This window comes from Chelonia mydas, chromosome 12, assembly GCF_015237465.2.
Source record: "Chelonia mydas isolate rCheMyd1 chromosome 12, rCheMyd1.pri.v2, whole genome shotgun sequence".
In the NCBI taxonomy this organism is placed as follows: Eukaryota; Metazoa; Chordata; order Testudines; family Cheloniidae; genus Chelonia; species Chelonia mydas.
The window spans coordinates 42414409-42434182 of NC_051252.2; the positions used below are offsets into that span (position 1 = coordinate 42414409).

At 48.2% G+C, this 19774-nt stretch overlaps 1 protein-coding gene across 1 annotated transcript; it reads left to right on the forward strand.

The window, feature by feature from the left end:
- The first annotated feature begins 17251 nt into the window (after nt 1–17251).
- On the forward strand, nt 17252–19446 carry CHST4 (carbohydrate sulfotransferase 4). Its single transcript, XM_007062446.3, has one exon. The coding sequence runs from the start codon at nt 17312–17314 to the stop codon at nt 18464–18466; it is 1155 nt and encodes a 384-aa protein (XP_007062508.1). The 5' UTR covers nt 17252–17311; the 3' UTR covers nt 18467–19446.
- The last annotated feature ends 328 nt before the right edge of the window (nt 19447–19774 follow it).

Genomic DNA, 19774 nt, shown 5'->3' on the forward strand with positions numbered 1-19774 from the left:
AAACTGGACACAGTACTCCAGATGAGGCCTCACCAATGTCGAATAGAGGGGAACAATCACGTCCCTCGATCTGCTGGCAATGCCCCTACTTATACATCCCAAAATGCCATTGGCCTTCTTGGCAACAAGGGCACACTGTTGACTCATATCCAGCTTCTCGTCCACTGTAACCCCTAGGTCCTTTTTTGCAGAACTGCTGCCGAGCCATTCGGTCCCTAGTCTGTAGCGGTGCATTGGATTCTTCCGTCCTACGTGCAGGACTCTGCACTTGTCCTTGTTGAACCTCATCAGATTTCTTTTGGCCCAATCCTCCAATTTGTCTAGGTCCCTCTGTATCCTATCCCTACCCTCCAGCGTATCTACCTCTCCTCCCAGTTTAGTGTCATCTGCAAACTTGCTGAGGGTGCAATCCACACCATCCTCCAGATCATTTATGAAGATATTAAACAAAACCGGCCCCAGGACCGACCCTTGGGGCACTCCACTTGATACCGGCTGCCAACTAGACATGGAGCCATTGATCACTACCCGTTGAGCCCGACAATCTAGCCAGCTTTCTATCCACCTTATAGTCCATTCATCCAGCCCATACTTCTTTAACTTGCTGGCAAGAATACTGTGGGAGACCGTGTCAAAAGCTTTGCTAAAGCCAAGGAACAACACGTCCACTGCTTTCCCCTCATCCACAGAGCCAGTTATCTCGTCATAGAAGGCAATTAGATTAGTCAGGCATGACTTGCCCTTGGTGAATCCATGCTGACTGTTCCTGATCACTTTCCTCTCCTCTAAGTGCTTCAGAATTGATTCCTTGAGGACCTGCTCCATGATTTTTCCAGGGACTGAGGTGAGGCTGACTGGCCTGTGCTTCCCAGGATACTCCTTCTTCCCTTTTTTAAAGATGGGCACTACATTAGCCTTTTTCCAGTCGTCCGGGACCTCCCCCGATCGCCATGAGTTTTCAAAGATAATGGCCAATGGCTCTGCAATCACATCCGCCAACTCCTTTAGCACTCTCGGATGCAACGCATCCGGCCCCATGGACTTGTGCACGTCCAGCTTTTCTAAATAGTCCCGAACCACTTCTTTCTCCACAGAGGGCTGGTCACCTCCTCCCCATGCTGTGCTGCCCAGTGCAGTAGTCTGGGAGCTGACCTTGTTTGTGAAGACAGAGGCCAAAAAAGCATTGAGTACATTAGCTTTTTCCACATCCTCTGTCACTAGCTTGCCTCCCTCATTCAGTAAGGGGCCCACACTTTCCTTGACTTTCTTCTTGTTGCTAACATACCTGAAGAAACCCTTCTTGTTACTCTTAATATCTCTTGCTAGCTGCAACTCCAGGTGTGATTTGGCCTTCCTGATTTCACTCCTGCATGCCCGAGCAATATTTTTATACTCATTCCTGGTCATTTGTCCAATCTTCCACTTCTTGGAAGCTTCTTTTTTGTATTTAAGATCAGCAAGGATTTTACTGTTAAGCCAAGCCGGTCACCTACCATATTTACTATTCTTTCTACACATCGGGATGGTTTGTCCCTGTAACCTCAATAAGGATTCTTTAAAATACAGCCAGCTCTCCTGGACTCCTTTCCCCCTCATGTTATTCTCCCAGGGGATCTTGCCCATCAGCTCCCTGAGGGAGTCAAAGTCTGCTTTTCTGAAGTCCAGGGTCCGTATTCTGCTGCTTTCCTTTCTTCCTTGTGTCAGGATCCTGAACTCGACCATTTCATGGTCACTGCTTCCCAGGTTCCCATCCACTTTTGCTTCCCCTACTAATTCTTCCCGGTTTGTGAGCAGCAGGTCAAGAAGAGGTCTGCCCCTAGTTGGTTCCTCCAGCACTTGCACCAGGAAATTGTCCCCTACGCTTTCCAAAAACTTCCTGGATTATCTGTGCACCGCTGTATTGCTCTCCCAGCAGATATCAGGGTGATTGAAGTCTCCCATGAGAACCAGGGCGTGCGATCTAGTAACTTCCGTGAGTTGCCGGAAGAAAGCCTCGTCCACCTCATCCCCCTGATCCGGTGGTCTATAGCAGACTCCCACCACAACATCACCCTTGTTGCTCACACTTCTAAACTTAATCCAGAGACTCTCAGGTTTTTCTGCAGTTTCATACTTGAGCTCTGAGCAGTCATACTGCTCTCTTACATACAGTGCAACTCCTCCACCTTTTCTGCCCTGCCTGTCCTTCCTGAACAGCTTATATCCATCCATGACAGTACTCCAGTCATGTGAGTTATCCCACCAAGTCTCTGTTAGTAGCGGAGAGTCTCCATAGCCCATTTTAGCACCAGACATTCCTTTTCAACGATGGCGTACTTTTGTTCCCTGAGGAGGAGTTTGTGGCTGAGGTACAAGATCGGGTGTTCCTCCTCCCCTACCATCTGCGAAAGGATGGCTCCTAGTCCTACCTCCGAGGCATCTATTTGTAGGATGAATTCCTTCTCGAAGTCTGGGGCTATGAGTACTGGATGGCAGCAAAGGGCTGTCCTTAAATCTGCAAATGCTCCTTCTGCCACGTCAGTCCACTTTACTATCTCGGGGCCTTGAGCCTTTATCAAATCCGTCAATGGCCCTGCTCTTGTGGCGAAATGAGGGATGAATCTCCGATAGTATCCTACTATCCCTAGAAATGCTCTGACCTGCTTTTTGCGGACTGGTCAAGGCCAACCTTGTATTGCCTCCACTTTGTTCCATTGGGGTTTCACCAAACCTCTCCCTACTACATACCCGAGGTATCTGGCCTCAGCTAGTCCTATCACACACTTGAGAGGGTTGGCAGTGAGGTCGGCCTTCTGCAGGGCGTCTAGCACTGCTTCTACTTTTCCTAGGTGCATTTCCCAGTCAGGGCTATGGATGACTATGTCGTCTAGATAGGCGGCGGCATACTTGGCATGGGGTCGCAGCAATTTGTCCATAAGTCGTTGGAATGTTGCAGGGGCCCCATGGAGTCTGAAAGGGAGGACAGTGTATTGGAACAGGCCATTGGGTATAGAGAAATTACACAAAGTAAAACTATTTCCCCATGTTTATTTCCCCCCTCCCGCTGTTCCTCAGATGTTCTTGTCAACTGCTGGAAGTGGTCCACCTTGATTATCACTACAAAAGATTCCGCCCCCTCCCCCTCCACTCTCCTGCTGGTAATAGCTTACCTTACCTGATCACTCTCGTTACAGTGTGTATGGTAACACCCATTGTTTCATGTTCTCTATGTATATAAATCTCCCCACTGTATTTTCCACTGAATGCATCTGATGAAGTGAGCTGTAGCTCACGAAAGCTTATGCTCAAATAAATTTGTTAGTCTCAAGTCCTCCTTTTCTTTTTGCGGATACAGACTAACACAGCTGCTACTCTGAAACCAGTCTTTTCCTTGGCATTCTCGGCCAGGGGAATTTGCCAATATCCTTTGGTCAGGTCCAGAGTGGTTAGGTATTGGGCCTTGCCTAACTGATCAACTAGCTCATCAATGCGTGTGTCAGGGTTCCTTCCCCACTCTGAACTCTAGGCTACAGATGTGGGGACCCACATGAAAGACCCCCTAAGCTTATTCTTACCAGCTTAGGTTAAAAACTTCCCCAAGGTACAAACTCTGCCTTGTCCTTGAACAATATGCTGCCACCCACCAAGCGTTTTAAACAAAGAACAGGGAAAGAGACCACTTGGAGATGTCTTCCCCCAAAATATCCCCCCAAGGCCTACACACCCTGTTTCCTGGGGAGGCTTGATAATAATATCCTAACCAATTTGTTACATAATCATCAAAGACCCAAACCCCTGAATCTTGGAACAATGGAAAAATCAGTCAGGTTCTTAAAAGAAGGATTTTATTAAAAAAAAAGAAAGGTAAAAATTATCTCTGTAAAATCAGGATGGAAAATACTTTACAGGTATTCAGATTCAAAATACAGAGGATCCCCCTCTGGGCAAAACCTTAAAGTAACACAAAACAGAAATAAACCTCCCTGTTAACACAGAGAAAATTCACATAAAACAAAAGATAAATTAATCTGTCTTGCCTGGCTTACCTACACTGGTTGCAATATTGCAGACCTGGATTAAGATGGGTTGGAGAAGATGGATTTCTGTCTGGCCTCTCTCAGTCCCAAGAGAGAACAACCACGTAAACAAAGAGCACAAACAAAAGCCTTTCCCCCCCAAGATTTGAAAGTATCTTGTCCCCTTATTGGTCCTTTGGGTCAGATGCTAGCCAGGTTAGCTGAGCTTAACCCTTTACAGGTAACAGGATGTTGTCTCTGGCCAGGAGGGATTTTATAGCACTGTATACAGAAAGGTGGTTACCCTTCCCTTTTTTATTTGTGACACGCCCCCCAAATCACATATAGGGTGAAACACTGGCTGTAATTTCTTCCTGGAGCTCTAGGAGAAAACAGAGTTAATAAGACACATGCATGTCTAAATATACTACTAACTGTATAAAGACTAACAATATTTCCCACATCTTAAGGACGATTTGGACCAGTTGATTCTGGGAAACTTTCACGGGAGAGTGCATCAGCCACTTTGTTAGAAGCTTCTGAGATGTGCTGGATGTCGAAATCAAAATCTTGGAGAGCTAAACTCCACCGAATAAGTTTTTTGTTATTTCCCTTGGTGGTATGAAGCCACTGTAGCTCAGCATGGTTGGTTTGCAGGTGAAACGCCGTCCCCAAACGTCTGGGCGTAGCTTTTCCAGAGCGTAGACAATAGCATAACATTCCTTTTCACTGATTGACCCGTGGCTTTCCCTCTCAGACAGCTTCTTGCTGAAAAACACGACAGGATGGAACTCTTGATTCGGTCCTTCCGGCATTAAGACTGCTCCCACACCACGCTCGGATGCATCTGTGGTTACTAGGAACAATTTATCAAAGTCTGGGACCCTTAGCACAGGGTCAGACATGAGTGTCATTTTAAGGTGGTTAAAGGTCTTCTGACACTCTTCAGTCCACTGAACTGCATTTGGCTGTTTCTTCTTGGTTAGGTCTGTCAGTGGGGGGCGATTTGGCTGTATTGCGGTACAAATCGCCTGTAATATCCGGCCAAGACTAAGAATGATTGGACCTATTTCTTTGACTTTGGGACAGGCCACTTTTGGATAGCATCCACTTTGGCCTGTAGGGGGTTGATAGTTCCTTGACCCACCTGGTGTCCAAGGTAAGTCACTCTGTTGAGGCCTATTTGACACTTCTTAGCCTTAACAGTTAGTCCTGCCTCCTAAAATCCATTACAATCTACATACCACACAGACTATGCTGACAGCTTGTGCCACACACACTCAAAGAAACTGCGGAACCATCTGATCAACATCCTCTACAGCAAACAGGGAAAGATTAAGAATGAGCTCTCAAAACTGGATACTCTCATAAAAAACCAACCTTCCACACAAACTTCCTCGTGGCTGGACTTTACTAAAACTAGACAAGCCATTTACAACACACACTTTGCTTCTCTACAAAAGAAAAAGGACACTAAACTTTCTAAACTACTACACGCCACAAGGGGCCACAGCAATGGTTCCCTCAACCCACCCAGCAATATTGTTAACCTATCCAACTATACTCTTAGCCCAGCAGAAGCAGCTGTCCTATCTCGGGGCCTCTCCTTCTGCCCCTCCACACCCACGAACATGATACAGTTCTGTGGTGACCTAGAATCCTATTTTCAACGTCTCCGACTCAAGGAATATTTCCAACACACCTCTGAACAACATACTAATCCACAGAGACCTCCCTACCAACACTACAAAAAGAAGGATTCTAGGTGGACTCCTCCTGAAGGTCGAGACAGCAGACTGGACTTCTACATAGAGTGCTTTCGCCGACGTGCACGGGCTGAAATTGTGGAAAAGCAGCATCACTTGCCCCACAACCTCAGCCGTGCAGAACACAATGCCATCCACAGCCTCAGAAACAACTCTGACATCATAATCAAAAAGGCTGACAAAGGAGGTGCTGTTGCCATCATGAATAGGTCGGAATATGAACAAAAGGCTGCTCGGCAGCTCTCCAACACCACTTTCTACAAGCCATTACCCTCTGATCCCACTGAGAGTTACCAAAAGAAACTACAGCATTTGCTCAAGAAACTCCCTGAAAAAGCACAAGATCAAATCCGCACAGACACACCCCTGGAACCCCGACCTGGGATATTCTATCTACTACCCAAGATCCATAAACCTGGAAATCCTGGGCACCCCATCATCTCAGGCATTGGCACCCTGACAGCAGGATTGTCTGGCTATGTGGACTCACTCCTCAGGCCCTATGCTACTAGCACTCCCAGCTACCTTCAAGACACCACTGACTTCCTGAGGAAACTACAATCCATCGGTGATCTTCCTGATAACACCATCCAGGCCACTATGGATGTAGAAGCCCTCTAAACCAACATTCCACACAAAGATGGACTACAAGCCGTCAAGAACACTATCCCCGATAATGTCACGGCTAACCTGGTGGCTGAACTTTGTGACTTTGTCCTTACCCATAACTATTTTACATTTGGGAACAATGTATACCTTCAAATCAGCGGCACTGCTATGGGTACCCGCATGGCCCCACAGTATGCCAACATTTTTATGGCTGACTTAGAACAATGCTTCCTCAGCTCTCGTCCCCTAACGCCCCTACTCTACTTGTGCTATATTGATGACATCTTTATCATCTGGACCCATGGAAAAGAAGCCCTTGAGGAATTCCACCATGATGTCAACAATTTCCATCCCACCATCAACTTCAGCCTGGTCCAGTCCACACAAGAGATCCACTTCCCAGACACTACAGTGCTAATAAACGATGGTCACATAAACACCACCCTATACCGGAAACCTACTGACCGCTATTCCTACCTACATGCCTCCAGCTTTCACCCTGACCACACCACACGATCCATTGTCTACAGCCAAGCTCTGCGATACAACCGCATTTGCTCCAACCCCTCAGACAGAGACAAACACCTACAAGATCTCTATCAAGCATTCTTACAACTACAATACCCACCTGCTGAAGTGAAGAAACAGATTGATAGAGCCAGAAGAATCCCCAGAAGTCACCTACTACAGGACAGGCCTAACAAAGAAAATAACAGAACGCCACTAGCTGTCACCTTCAGCCCCCAACTAAAACCCCTCCAACGCATTATCAAGGATCTACAACCTATCCTGAAGGACGACCCAACACTCTCACAAATCTTGGGAGACAGGCCAGTCCTTGCCTACAGACAGCCCCCCAACCTGAAGCGAATACTCACCAGCAACCACATACCACACAACAGAACCACTAACCCAGGAACTTATCCTTGCAACAAAGCCCGTTGCCAACTGTGTCCACATATCTATTCAGAGGACACCATTACAGGGCCTAATAACATCAGCCACACTATCAGAGGCTCGTTCACCTGCACATCTGCCAATGTGATATATGCCATCATGTGCCAGCAATGCCCCTTTGCCATATATATTGGTCAAACTGGACAGTCTCTACGTAAAAGAATTAATGGACACAAATCAGATGTCAAGAATTATAACGTTCATAAACCAGTTGGAGAACACTTCAATCTCTCTGGTCACGCGATTACAGACATGAAAGTTGCGATATTACAACAGAAAAACTTCAGAAACAGACTCCAAAGAGAGATTGCTGAATTGGAATTAATTTGCAAATTGGATACAATTAACTTAGGTTTGAATAGAGACTGGGAATGGTTGATTCATTATAAAAAGTAACGTATTTCCCCTTGTTTATTCCTTCCCCCCCCCCACTGTTCCTCAGACGTTCTTGTTAAACCCTGGATTTGTGCTGGAAATGGCCCACCTTGATTATCATACACATTGTAAGGAGAGTGATCACTTTACATAAGCTATTACCAACAGGAGAGTGGGGTGTGGCGGGGGGCGAGGGGGGGGAGAAAACCTGGATTTGTGCTGGAAATGGCCCACCTTGATTATCATACACATTGTAAGGAGAGTGATCACTTTAGATAAGCTATTACCAGCAGGAGAGTGGGGTGGGGGGAGAGAAAACCTTTTGTAGTGATAAACACCCATTTTTTCATGGTCTGTGTGTATAAAAACATCTTGTGTATTTTCCACGGTATGCATCCAATGAAGTGAGCTGTAGCTCACGAAAGCTTATGCTCAAATAAATTGGTTAGTCTCTAAGGTGCCACAAGTACTCCTTTTCTTTTTGTGAATACAGACTAACACGGCTGTTACTCTGAAACCTGTCGAAGACTTTTTGTAGATGTTCCAGGTGTTCTGCCCAGGAATCCGAAAATATGGGCACATTGTCAAGGTAGGTGACTGCATATTCTCCCAATCCCTCTAGGAGACCATCTACAAGTCTTTGGAAGGTGGCGGGTGCATTCCGCAGCTCAAAAGGGAGCACATTAAATTCATACAGCCCAGCATGTGTGATGAAGGCTGACCTTTCCTTGGCGGATTTATCTAGCGGTACCTGCCAGTACCCCTTGGTTAAGTTCAAGGTAGAGATGAACTGGGCCCATCCCAGCTTCTCCAAAAATTCATCTGTGCGTGGCATTGGATAGTTGTCTGGGCGAGTTACAGCATTTAGCTTACGGTAGTCCATGCAAAAACGTATCTCCCCATCTGGTTTGGGAACTAGAACCACTGGAGATGCCCATGCACTGCCAGAGGGGCGGATTAAGCCCATCTGTAGCGTATCCCGGATCTCCCATTCTATAGCAGTTTTAGCTTGAGGAGACACCCAGTAAGGTTGGACTTTAATTGGGTGAGCATTACATGTGTCAATGGAGTGGTATGCCCGTTCAGTCAGTCCTGGGGTGGCTGAGAACGCTGGCAGGTATCTAGTGCACAGCTCCTTGATCTGCTGTCACTGCATACGCCCAAGGGTCATGGAGAGGTTCACCTCTTCCATGCCACCATCACTTTTCCCTTTGTAGTAGACACCTTCAGGCCACTCAGCGTCATCTCCTCCCTGGGCTGTAAACTGACAAACCTTTAATTCTCTGGAATAAAAGGGCTTTAGAGAACTAATATGGTACACCTTAGGCTTTTGGTTTGAAGTGAGGAATGCTATGAGATAATTAACAGCTCCCAGGCACTCTTGGACCATGAATGGCTCTTCCCACGACGCTTCCATTTTATGGGCCTGGAGCACCTTTAAGACCATGACCTGGTCCGCTACTTTGAAGGAACGCTCTCTGGCATGTTTATCATACCAGGCTTTTTGCTCTTTTTGAGCATCCTGTAGGTTTTCTTTAGCAAGGGCTAGAGAGGTTCAGAGGGTGTTTTGTAGGTTGGTTACAAAGTCCAGAATATTAGTTCCTGGAGAAGGTGTAAATCCCTCCCATTGCTGCTTCACCAACTGTAATGGCCCCTTAACCTCGCGGCCATATACAAGTTCAAATGGTGAAAACCCTAAACTGGGGTGTGGTACAGCTCTGTAGGCAAAGCGCAACTGCTGCAACACTAGGTCCCAATCATTGGAGTGCTCATTTATATATCATGGCCCCCAAAGTTCCATTAAACTTCTCCACCAGGCCATTTGTTTGATGGTGGTAAGGAGTGGCAACCAAGTGATTTACCCTATGAGCTTCCCAAAGGCTTTCCATAGTTCCTGCCAGGAAATTAGTTCCTGCATCTGTGAGGATGTCGGAGGGCCAACCTACCCTGGCAAAAATGTCTGCTAGTGCCTGGCACACACTTTTAGCCCTGGTGGTGCTTAGAGCTACTGCTTCCGGCCATCGGGTGGCAAAATCCATGAAAGTCAGTATGTCCTGCTTTCCTCTGGGTGTCTTTTTCGGAAAAGGACCCAGAATATCCACAGCTACTCACTGAAATGGAACCTCAATGATGGGGAGTGGCTGGAGGGGCTTTGACCCGGTCTTGGGGCTGTGGGAAGTGGCAGCCGGTACGTCCCTCCACCTGCGCCACTTCCCGCAGCCCCCATTGGCCTGCAGCGGTAAACCACGGCCAGTGGGAGCTGCGATCGGCCGAACCTGCAGACGCGGCAGGTAAACAAACTGGCCGGTCCCGCCAGGGGCTTTCCCTGAACAAGTGGCGTCCCAAGTTTGGGAAACACTGCACTAGGGAAATGTGGTCTAGATGAAATTACTCTAAGGTGAGTGGACCACTTGTTGAAAGACTGTGCCACTGGCTGAAAGACCGTACTCAAAGAGTAGTTCTCAATGGTTTGCAGTCAAACGAGAACGGAGTCTCCCGTGGGGTCCCACAGGGACCACTCCTGGGTTTGGTACCATTCAATATTTTCATTAATAACTTACACAATGGAGTGAAGAATATGCTTATAACATTTGAAGATGGCACCAAGCTGGGAGGGGTTGCAAGATCTATGGAGGACAGGATTAGAATTCAAAACAACCTTGACAAATTAAAGAATTAGTCTGAATTCAACAAGATGAAATTCATAGAATCATAGAATATCAGGATTGGAAGGGATCTCAGGAGGTCATCTAGTCCAACCCCCTGCTCAAAGCAGGACCAATCCCCAATTAAATCATCCCAGCCAGGACTTTGTCAAGCCTGACCTTAAAAACCTCTAAGGAAGGAGATTCCACCACCTTCCTAGGTAACGCATTCCAGTGTTTCACCACCCTCCTAGTGAAAAAGTTTTTCCTAATATCCAACCTAAACCTCTCTCACTGTATCTTGAGACCATTACTCCTTGTTCTGTCATCTGCTACCACTGAGAACAGTCTAGATCCATCCTCTTTGGAACCCCCTTTCAGGTAGTTGAAAGCAGCTATCAAATCCCCCCTCATTCTTCTCTTCCGCAGACTAAACAATCCCAGTTCCCTCAGCCCCTCCTCATAAGTCATGTGTTCCAGTCTCCTAATAATTTTTGTTGCCCTCCGCTGGACTCTTTCCAATTTTTCCACATCCTTCTTGTAGTGTGGGGCCCAAAACTGGACACAGTACTCCAGATGAGGCCTCACCAATGTCGAATAGAGGGGAACGATCACGTCCCTCGATCTGCTGGCAATGCCCCTACTTATACACCCTAAAAAGCCATTGACCTTCTTGGCAACAATGGCACACTGTTGACTCATATCCAGCTTCTCGTCCACTGTAACCCCTAGGTCCTTTTCTGCAGAACTGCTGCCGAGCCATTCGGTCCCTAGTCTGTAGCAGTGCATGGGATTCTTCCGTCTTAAGTGCAGGACTCTGCACTTGTCCTTGCTGAACCTTTTAATAAAGGTAGACAGCAATTCTAAGTCAAGATTTTTCTCCTGGAAGCACGGCATCTTGTCTTAGTGTCTCCTTCAGAAAGACTAAATCTAGGACTCTCCTCCCCAGCACCTCATTCACTACTGCTCAGTTCCCAGCCCCTGGGAAAACAGACAGGCCATGCAAGGCACCAGTTAATGGATTGGTGATGTGGACAATGGACTACCGTACCAGAACACGGCCAAGACTGCCAACTATTTTCCCATTTATCTGCGGTGTGGGTCTTGCCTACATGCTCAGGGTCTAACTGATCACCATATTTGGGGTCAGGAAGGAATTTTCCTCCAGGTCTGGCCATTCTTATGTTCTGACTGCTAGGTGCTGAGAGCCCACCCTGCCAGCAGAAAACAGTGGGAGCAGCCTGTGCTCAGCTGCTCTGATAGGGCTGCCAACCCTCCAGGATTGTCCTGGAGTCTTCAGGAATTAAAGATTAATCTTTAATTAAAGATAGTGTCATGTGAAACCTCCAGGAATTCATCCAACCAAAGCTGGCAACCCTATGCTCTGACCATCAGGCCTGGTGTGTGAGGCATCCGTGCTCAGGCTGTGTGAGGGGCTGACCTGCAAGCCAGCCCTTTGGCACCTTTCCCATCAACATTTATTGTTGGAGGTATATTTTATAAACTTTTTCACCCACTTTTCAATTCCTGAGCTCACAATTGGGGAAAGCCTGCTAGGCCCCAAGTGTTACAACAGGTCCATTATAGCTGTTTACCACCCAAAAAAACCCACCCAAAGAGTTAAAAATCCAGCCCCCTTCCCAAAAGGTGGCACTAACATGCTGTATATAAACCCTGGCTCTGCATGTGCTGAATCCCTTTGTCCCGCCCCGTGTCTACCTTGTCTGCTTAGTCCGTGTCTGTAAGGGGCAGGGGCAGTCTCTTGCTATGTGTTTGCGCAGCACCAGTTGGCCCCGGGCACTACCATACCACAAATTATCACTAATAATGGCACATGAGACGCTGTCATCACTGGAATTATCCAGCATGTGTGAGGCTTTGAAGCTAGCATGATGCTCAGTGCATGTGAGGCTCAGCCGAAACTGTGAACCCCAAACAATTAGACAATGTTTGTACAGCACTAAAAATGTTAAACACCCAATTGTAATACTCAGCCCTTCTAATTATAGTGTAAGAAGAGCCCAGAGCAGGAAAGAGGCCTGGGCTGTGGGGGATGGAGGCCTGTGATCCAGTAAGAGGTAAATAAACCAAAACAATTTACATAATATTGGGCATCAAGACAGGTGAAACGGAGGTGCCAGAAGGGTGAAGGCCAGGCCCTTTCCCCAGCCTGACTAAGGGGTTTGAGTGAGTCAATCTGGAGCGTGCCTTCACTTCTGAAAGCGGGGCGGCGGGGGCTAGGGCTGCCTGGTCCCTGTGAGCTGTGGCTGGAACTGCCACGATGCTGAATGCAGAAATATTGACTGTGTTTTTTTAGTCCAAAAGCTGAGTCCAAATGGCACAGCAGGCAGGCAGCCTGGATTCTGTTCTCAGTCCCCCCCTGCCTCCAGCACACACAGGGTACATCTACACCACAAATTAAGGTGTAACAGTAGCATGGCTAGTCATACCCACGCTCGCGTTCCTCTAGCTAGCATGGGTAACAATAGTAGTGAACGTGTAGCTGCAAGGACTTAAGCATGGGCTAGCTGCCCCAGCACAAGCCTGCCGGGTACCCTGGGTATGTACTTGGGTTGCTAGCCACACTTAAGCCTGTGCTGTCATGTCTTCACTACCATTGTTACCCATGCTGGCTAGATTAAAGATAGCAGGGGTAGGCCTACCCAGGTGCCAATCACATCTTAATTTGCAATTTAGATGCATTCTAAGTCCTTCAGAAGAGTGGGAAGTGGCAGGCCTCTCCAGGCAGGTGAGGAGCACAGAAGTGCTGTGGTTGTCTTCAGTGCCCAACCACAATGTCATGGGAAGTTAAGAACAACCCTCGGACTCTTAAATCAGGGCCCTTCCCCCTCTGACTGCTGTGGAGGAACACTGCGCTTCTGATGGACATGATGCTGACAATCGGCAGATTATTATTTAGTTGGGCTTGGAAACTGAAAAGCAGTTACTTGGCAAGAACAACACACTTTTATTGAAATGTAATTGGGGCCCGGTGCCAGCTTGGCTCCTGCAGAAGGAACTGTGCTCGTCACATCATGGGTGTGAGTCCTGTTCCAGAAGGAGCTCAAAAGGAGAAAATGCAGCCTCTTTGCAGCCCCATACCCTGAGATCAGTGCTAAACACAGTTGCATAATATATAATAAGGAAAAAATGTGCAAGATGCAAAGAGCTCTGTATTGTGAATTATTTATATCTGCGGAGAACTGGTAGGTGGGGCTCTGGGCTCATGTACTTGCCTGTCAATCAATGTTTAAGCCAAGGATGCATGGGCAATACCTTCCAGCTTTGGACAAATTACTCTCCCCTCACTGTGTTTCCTGCAAAATCAAATCCTGCATAGATGCAGGAGTGCACACTTTCACCAGTGTCACTGGGGCCCTCCAAACTCTGGTCACTTCAACCAGCTAGCAAGTTAGTGCTAGAGTCAGTGCTCGAAAGCAGAGGACAGCTCTAGGGCAGTGCCCAAGCACATGGTCAGTCTAACTTAGCTGGAGAGCTGAATGGTGCAAACACCTGTCAGCAGAGCCCATAGCCATACCAGTTCTTTGTCCAAGAGTGAGGGTAATTAACCACTGGAACAACTTACCGAGGGTTGTGGTGGTTTCTCAATCACTGAGCGTTTTTAAATCAAGACTGGGTATTCTTCTAAGAGATTTGCAGGAATTATCCTGGGGCATGACTCTGGCCAATGTTACACAGCAAGTCAGACTGGATGATCACAGTGTTCCCTTCTGGCCTTGGAATCTCTGAACCTAAGCAGAATTGTCAGATCAGTGTCTGATGGGAGACCTCTAGGAAAATCTAAGGTGCTGCATGGAGCATGTGGGTGACACAGTAAGGGGTGCTCTCCACTCTAAGCCATCATGACACCAATGCCCCACTGTGGCAGTAGAGGGTATTGTGCTGCAGGGAGCACGTGGGTGGCTCAGAAGGGCGCATTGTCCCCTCCCAGTCAGTTCTGGCACCGATGTTGCAATGTGGACTTAGTGGGTACTGGGCTGCAGGTGGCTCAGAGGGGTAGTAGAGAGACAAGCTGGGCGAGGTAATACCTTTTACTGGAACAACTTCTGCTTCAACATAGAGCTCTTCTCTGCGCAGGCTTACCTTGGGCAGCTCCCAGTCAGCAGCACAGCGAGGGTGCAGAGGCAGGCTTCCTGCCTGTCCTGACACTGCAGACTACCCTGTGCCCCGGAAGCGGCCAGCAGCAGGTCCAGCTCCACGCAGCTCTCACCCACAGGTACCGCCTCCCCCAGCTCCTATTGGCCGGGAACCGGCCAATGGAGGTGCGGAGCCAGTGCTTGGGGCAAAATCAGCGTGCAGAGCCCCCTGGCCCCCCGCCTAGGAGCCAGACCTGCTGCTGGCTGCTTCCAGGGCACAGCATGGTGTCAGAACAGGTAGGGACTAGCCTGCCTTAGCCGGGCAGCACCGCCGATGGGACTTCTAACGGCCCCGTCGGCGGTGCTGACCAGAGGTGCCGTGACCCAGTGCCTTCCATTCTGCAATCCAGTACTGGGTCGCAACCCACAGTTTGAAAACCACTATCCTAAGACGTGCTAGCTTGTTCATCACATCTTATATGCTGCCATCGAAGGCTCTGAAAGAGGGACCTGTGCAGGCTATTATATTGTCTATCGCACTAACAGAAAGGAACTGCGTCACTCTCAGGACTTGTCGGCACAACAAAGCTGCACCGGTTTAACCTCTGCTGTGACTTTTGAACCAACTTAGTTAAATGGGTGCATAAGGCTGTGTGGATGCTCATAGTTCCGTTTAGCTAAAGTTGATTCCTTCTTGAGTTTTGCTAAATGAAACGAGCCTGCTTTACGCTTAACTACAAGTGTCCACACAGCCCTGTACACTGGTTTAACTAAACTGGTTTTAAGTCACCCCTTAGGGTTCCCCTTTCTCATGTAAACAAGGCCTCATTTTAGGGTGCAGCTTTGGGTGTGCCAGGTCCTTCTCAAGTGAGCACGTTCATTTGGCTGCCCCTGCTCCACCTGGGAGAGCCCTGCCTAACAGCTGGGGCGGCCTGTTCCTGAGGACAGCCATTTCAAGGTAGGAGCTGATTATGAAGAGTTCCTGCCTTCCTCTTTCCCCAGATCAGGTGGGGAGAGGAAACCTGTGGTGGGATCGAACCAGCTCCTCTGTAAGCTCAGCAGGTAGGGTAGTGTGTGCCATCTGGCAAAGGTGCCAGATTACCAGTGAGAATGGGCCTGTCGCTCGGGGTGCAGGAAGGGGTACCACTGTTGCTCAGGGTAGGGGGACTAGCTGTGGGCTGACCCCCGTCACTCAGGATAGGGGGGTTAATTGAGGGACTGACCTTATGGCTAGCGAGCAGCAGAAGGGGTGACGCTTATCACTCAAGGCAGGGAGATGGGCAGGAGCTGACCCTGTCGCTCAGTTTTACGCAGAAGCGATAGCAGTGGTAGCGACCCCATCCCCAAGCTGTCCTTGTTTATACATAAAGAGCGTTTGATACTTTACAGCGTGCTTTCTCATTAAAATGAAGGAAGCAGCTGGCAAGAGCCGGAGATGATTTTCTGTTGCTGAGCCTCAGATCCTGCCCGTGACCCTGAGGCACAATAAACCATTCACAGCAGCCTGACCCCTTGCCACTGGGGAGCTAGTCCCTGCTTCATCCCTTGCCTTCTGCGCTGGGAACAGGCCAGGCAAACCCTGCTCCTCCTAGCCCAGGGGCAGCTCTGGCATCACCCGCTAGGCCTTGGCAGTCAGTCAGGTGGCTGGTGTCAGCCTCTGTTTGGGAGGGCTGCTGCCGCCAACAGTTTGGCCTGGAGCAAATGGCATCCCTGAATTGCCTCCCCGCAGGTCGGGAGCACAGGAAACTGATGGTCTCTTTTAAGGCTCCAAATTTCAGGGACAAGCTGTTTAAAAATGGGACATTTGGGCACTTTACAGACATGCCTGTGAGGCTGTACGTGGAAGCATGTGCCAGGGGCTTGAGCACAGGATGGGGGTTAGAAAGTCATGGTGCAGATACCAGTGCATAAGGGAGGCTCTGAGGAGGTCATGTGTCAGCCCCATGCCACAGTTTCTCTATTTGTAAACTTAGAATAATGCTAGATCCGTGTCTCCCAGAGGACTGTGAGAAGTAGTTATTTATTTGCAGTTATAGTTAGCTGGGCTCTCTCTCCTGTTTGTTGCATCCACCTGCTATCTCTCAGCTTCCACTTGGATTGTAATCTCTTCAAAGCAGGGATTGTTGTCTTGTTCTCTGTGTCTACAATACCTTCCTTCATTAGATCACACAGACCAACTGGGGTCTCTAGGCCATACAGCAATAATAACAACCATCAAGTCAGTATAATTAAAAACAGAACTCTGATTTTTAAACATACCAGGGGGCACTAGCCAGGATGTAGCCAGGAGCCTCCCAGTTCCAGCTGTGATGCAGCTGCTTTGCACCATGCAGCTGTCTGAGCCTCACCAAAGGCTTCCTTTCTTTCCAGGCTTCTCTCTCTCCCACCAGCTGGGAAATTCAATCCAGGGCAAGGCTGAAAAAATGGACAAGTCCCCATCAAGGGAAATACTTTGGCTCCTCAGGGGCTGTATAAATCCCTACTTGATAAGGAAAAGAGAAAAAAAATTTGATTTTTCTTTCTCCTGAGGAGGGTTAGGAGCAAGGACGCTGTAGTGACTTACAGCACAGAAACAGCAGACCTAGATGGGCATATATAGCATTCAATCCCACTCTCTCCTAGTGTGTAGGCTCACAAACAGGCCCACAGCCCCTTTTATCTGCTTTCACCAGAGACCATTCACATTTATTACCAGAATGTCATTGCTGGCAAGGCAGCGCTCTGTTTCCCCAGAACAGGGGTGCTGCAGTTTTCTCTGAGGCCCAGTCCTGGGTGTTCTGGCTTCCCACGGTGTTTGTTAACCCAACAATCTGAATGCACTCACTCTCTCTCTCTCTCTCTCGCCCCTCCTTAGGCTCTCAGCCACCATGCTGAAGTCAAACAAGACAATAGTGATAGTGGTCCTGGCAGTTCAGTCCATTGTTTTCATGTGCTTCCTCGCTCAGCTTCGCAGCAGCTATTCCCCGCAGGAAGAGAAACCAGCTCAGGTGCACATTCTCATTCTCTCCTCCTGGAGGTCAGGATCTTCCTTCACTGGCCAGCTCTTCAGCCAGCACCCTGATGTCTTCTACCTGATGGAGCCTGCCTGGCACGTGTGGACAGCCATGTACCAGAACAGGGCCAAAACCTTACAGATGGCAGCACGTGACCTCATCAGGTCTGTCTTTCTGTGCGACATGTCTGTGTTTGATGCCTACATGTCTACGCTGAGGAATAAATCTGATTTATTTCAGTGGGAGACCAGCCGGGCTCTGTGCTCCCCCCCTGCATGTGACCTCTTCCAGCGCAACCACATCATTTCCAAAACCGCCTGCAAGACCCTCTGCAGCAGGTATCCATTCAGCAAGGTGGAGGAGGCTTGCAAGACCTATAGCCACACAGTCCTCAAGGAGGTCCGGTTCTTTGATCTGACGGCTCTCTATCCCCTTCTCACTGACCCCTCCCTGAATCTCAAAATCATTCACTTGGTTCGGGACCCCAGGGCTGTGTTCCACTCTCGTGAGAAAACAGTGGCTGCTCTGATGCGCGACAGTAACATTGTGGTAGGGCCCCAGAAGAACCAAGGGGAGAGTGGGCCATACAATGTGATGCAAGAAATCTGTAAAAGTCACATCCGTATTTATACTGAAGGCAGCCAGGCCCTTCCCAGCTTCCTCAAAGGCCGCTACATGCTGGTGCGCTACGAAGATATTGTCAACGATCCCCTGGCGAAGGCTGAACAGTTGTACAAGTTTGCAGAGCTCCACTTCACACCCAAACTTCAGGTGTGGGTGTACAACATTACTCATGGGAAAGGCCTGGGGATGCAGGCCTTTGACATCAGCTCCAGAGATGCAGTGAATGTGTCCCAGGCCTGGAGGAAGAATCTGCCTTTCCAGAAAATAGAAAAGTTGCAAAATGTGTGCAAGGATGCCATGGACCTGTTGGGTTATCGACTACTGATGTCCAAGGAAGAACAGAAAGATATGGCACTGAACCTGTTATTTACTCAGGGCCCTCCGCCCGGTGACACAGGGAGCTGAATGCAGAAAATTTGCCTCCTGTTTGTCAGCTGAAGGCTGCAGAATTCAGAACTGTGTGCACAAGTGAAAGTGTGTGTGTGCGCGCGCGCATGTGTCCAGCGTGATAATAGCACCTGAAACAGAGCACAGTTGGAGGCAGTGAGATCACTGCTAACTTTCTTCCCTGCGTAACTCTGCTGTGCAATCTCCACACTAAAAATACATTAAAGCAATAAATAAATGACATTAGGTTGGAAGCACCCTTCAAGGCCCAGCAGCAAAGCAAGCCTTGTTTTTTCTGAAAAAGTCCACAGTTTAGGAGGGACAGTAAAAGGAGAAAACGCAGCTGAGAGGGAACAGAACATCCAACGAACAGGACCCAAAAAAGTCAGAAACCTCCCAGAAGGCCAATTTAATTAAACACCAAGAAAACTACAATTAGCAGGTGTATTCCTGGAGACCATGAGGCACAGTGAGTGTACAGGTAGGGACTTATGTGTCTGACAAATTCCATGAAGGAGTAAATGATGCCACAGGAGAAAGGGATTTGGTTAGAATTGAGTTTCTGGGTAGCTCCTTTTCTGAGAGTACTGAGCTTTCTAGTCCAGCTTTCTTTTTCTCCACTTCTGTGCCTGAGCATCCACCACTGGTTAACAGTGTTGGAAAGTATTGTGTTTGTTTATTGTATAACACCAGTGTGGAGCAGGAGACAAGAACAGCCATGGCTGAACCAGTAAAAGGGAAAACAGTTCTCTCTGGGTTTGAATAGTCGGATCCATTTCTGGGAATATGTAAACCCACTTGTCCTAGTAAAATAATAATCTTCTGCTCTTCAGAAATAATAATTTCGTCCCCAAGAGATCTCAAAGACAATGTCCAAGACTGAGACCCCCGCCCTGTATGATCAGTTATAGCCAAAGAAATTAAATACAAAAAAGTGTATTAACACAATGTTAAGGCTGAGAATTTAAACACATGAGAATATTCAAAAGGTGCTCAGATTACACAGCGCTAAGCATGGTGAAAAACTGGAATGGAATAGTTACGTTTCCTGCTGCTTGTCCATAGTTACAGATGTTGTAGAACTGGTATAGCTTGTGCTGGATTTATTTCCTGCAGCAGAGGCTGGAGGGAGCTGTGGGAACACTTTCAGGCAGAGGCAGAGGGAGAAGAGAATGGGTGCTAGTGGGTAGAAGGATAGTGTAGAACAGGCAACTTCCCCTTTTAGCTTATTTATATGCCGGGGCGATTTCCAGGTCTACACCGTGTTAAAGTTGCATTACAGGCTGGGGCAATTTCCAGGTCTACACTGCATTAAAGTTGCATTTA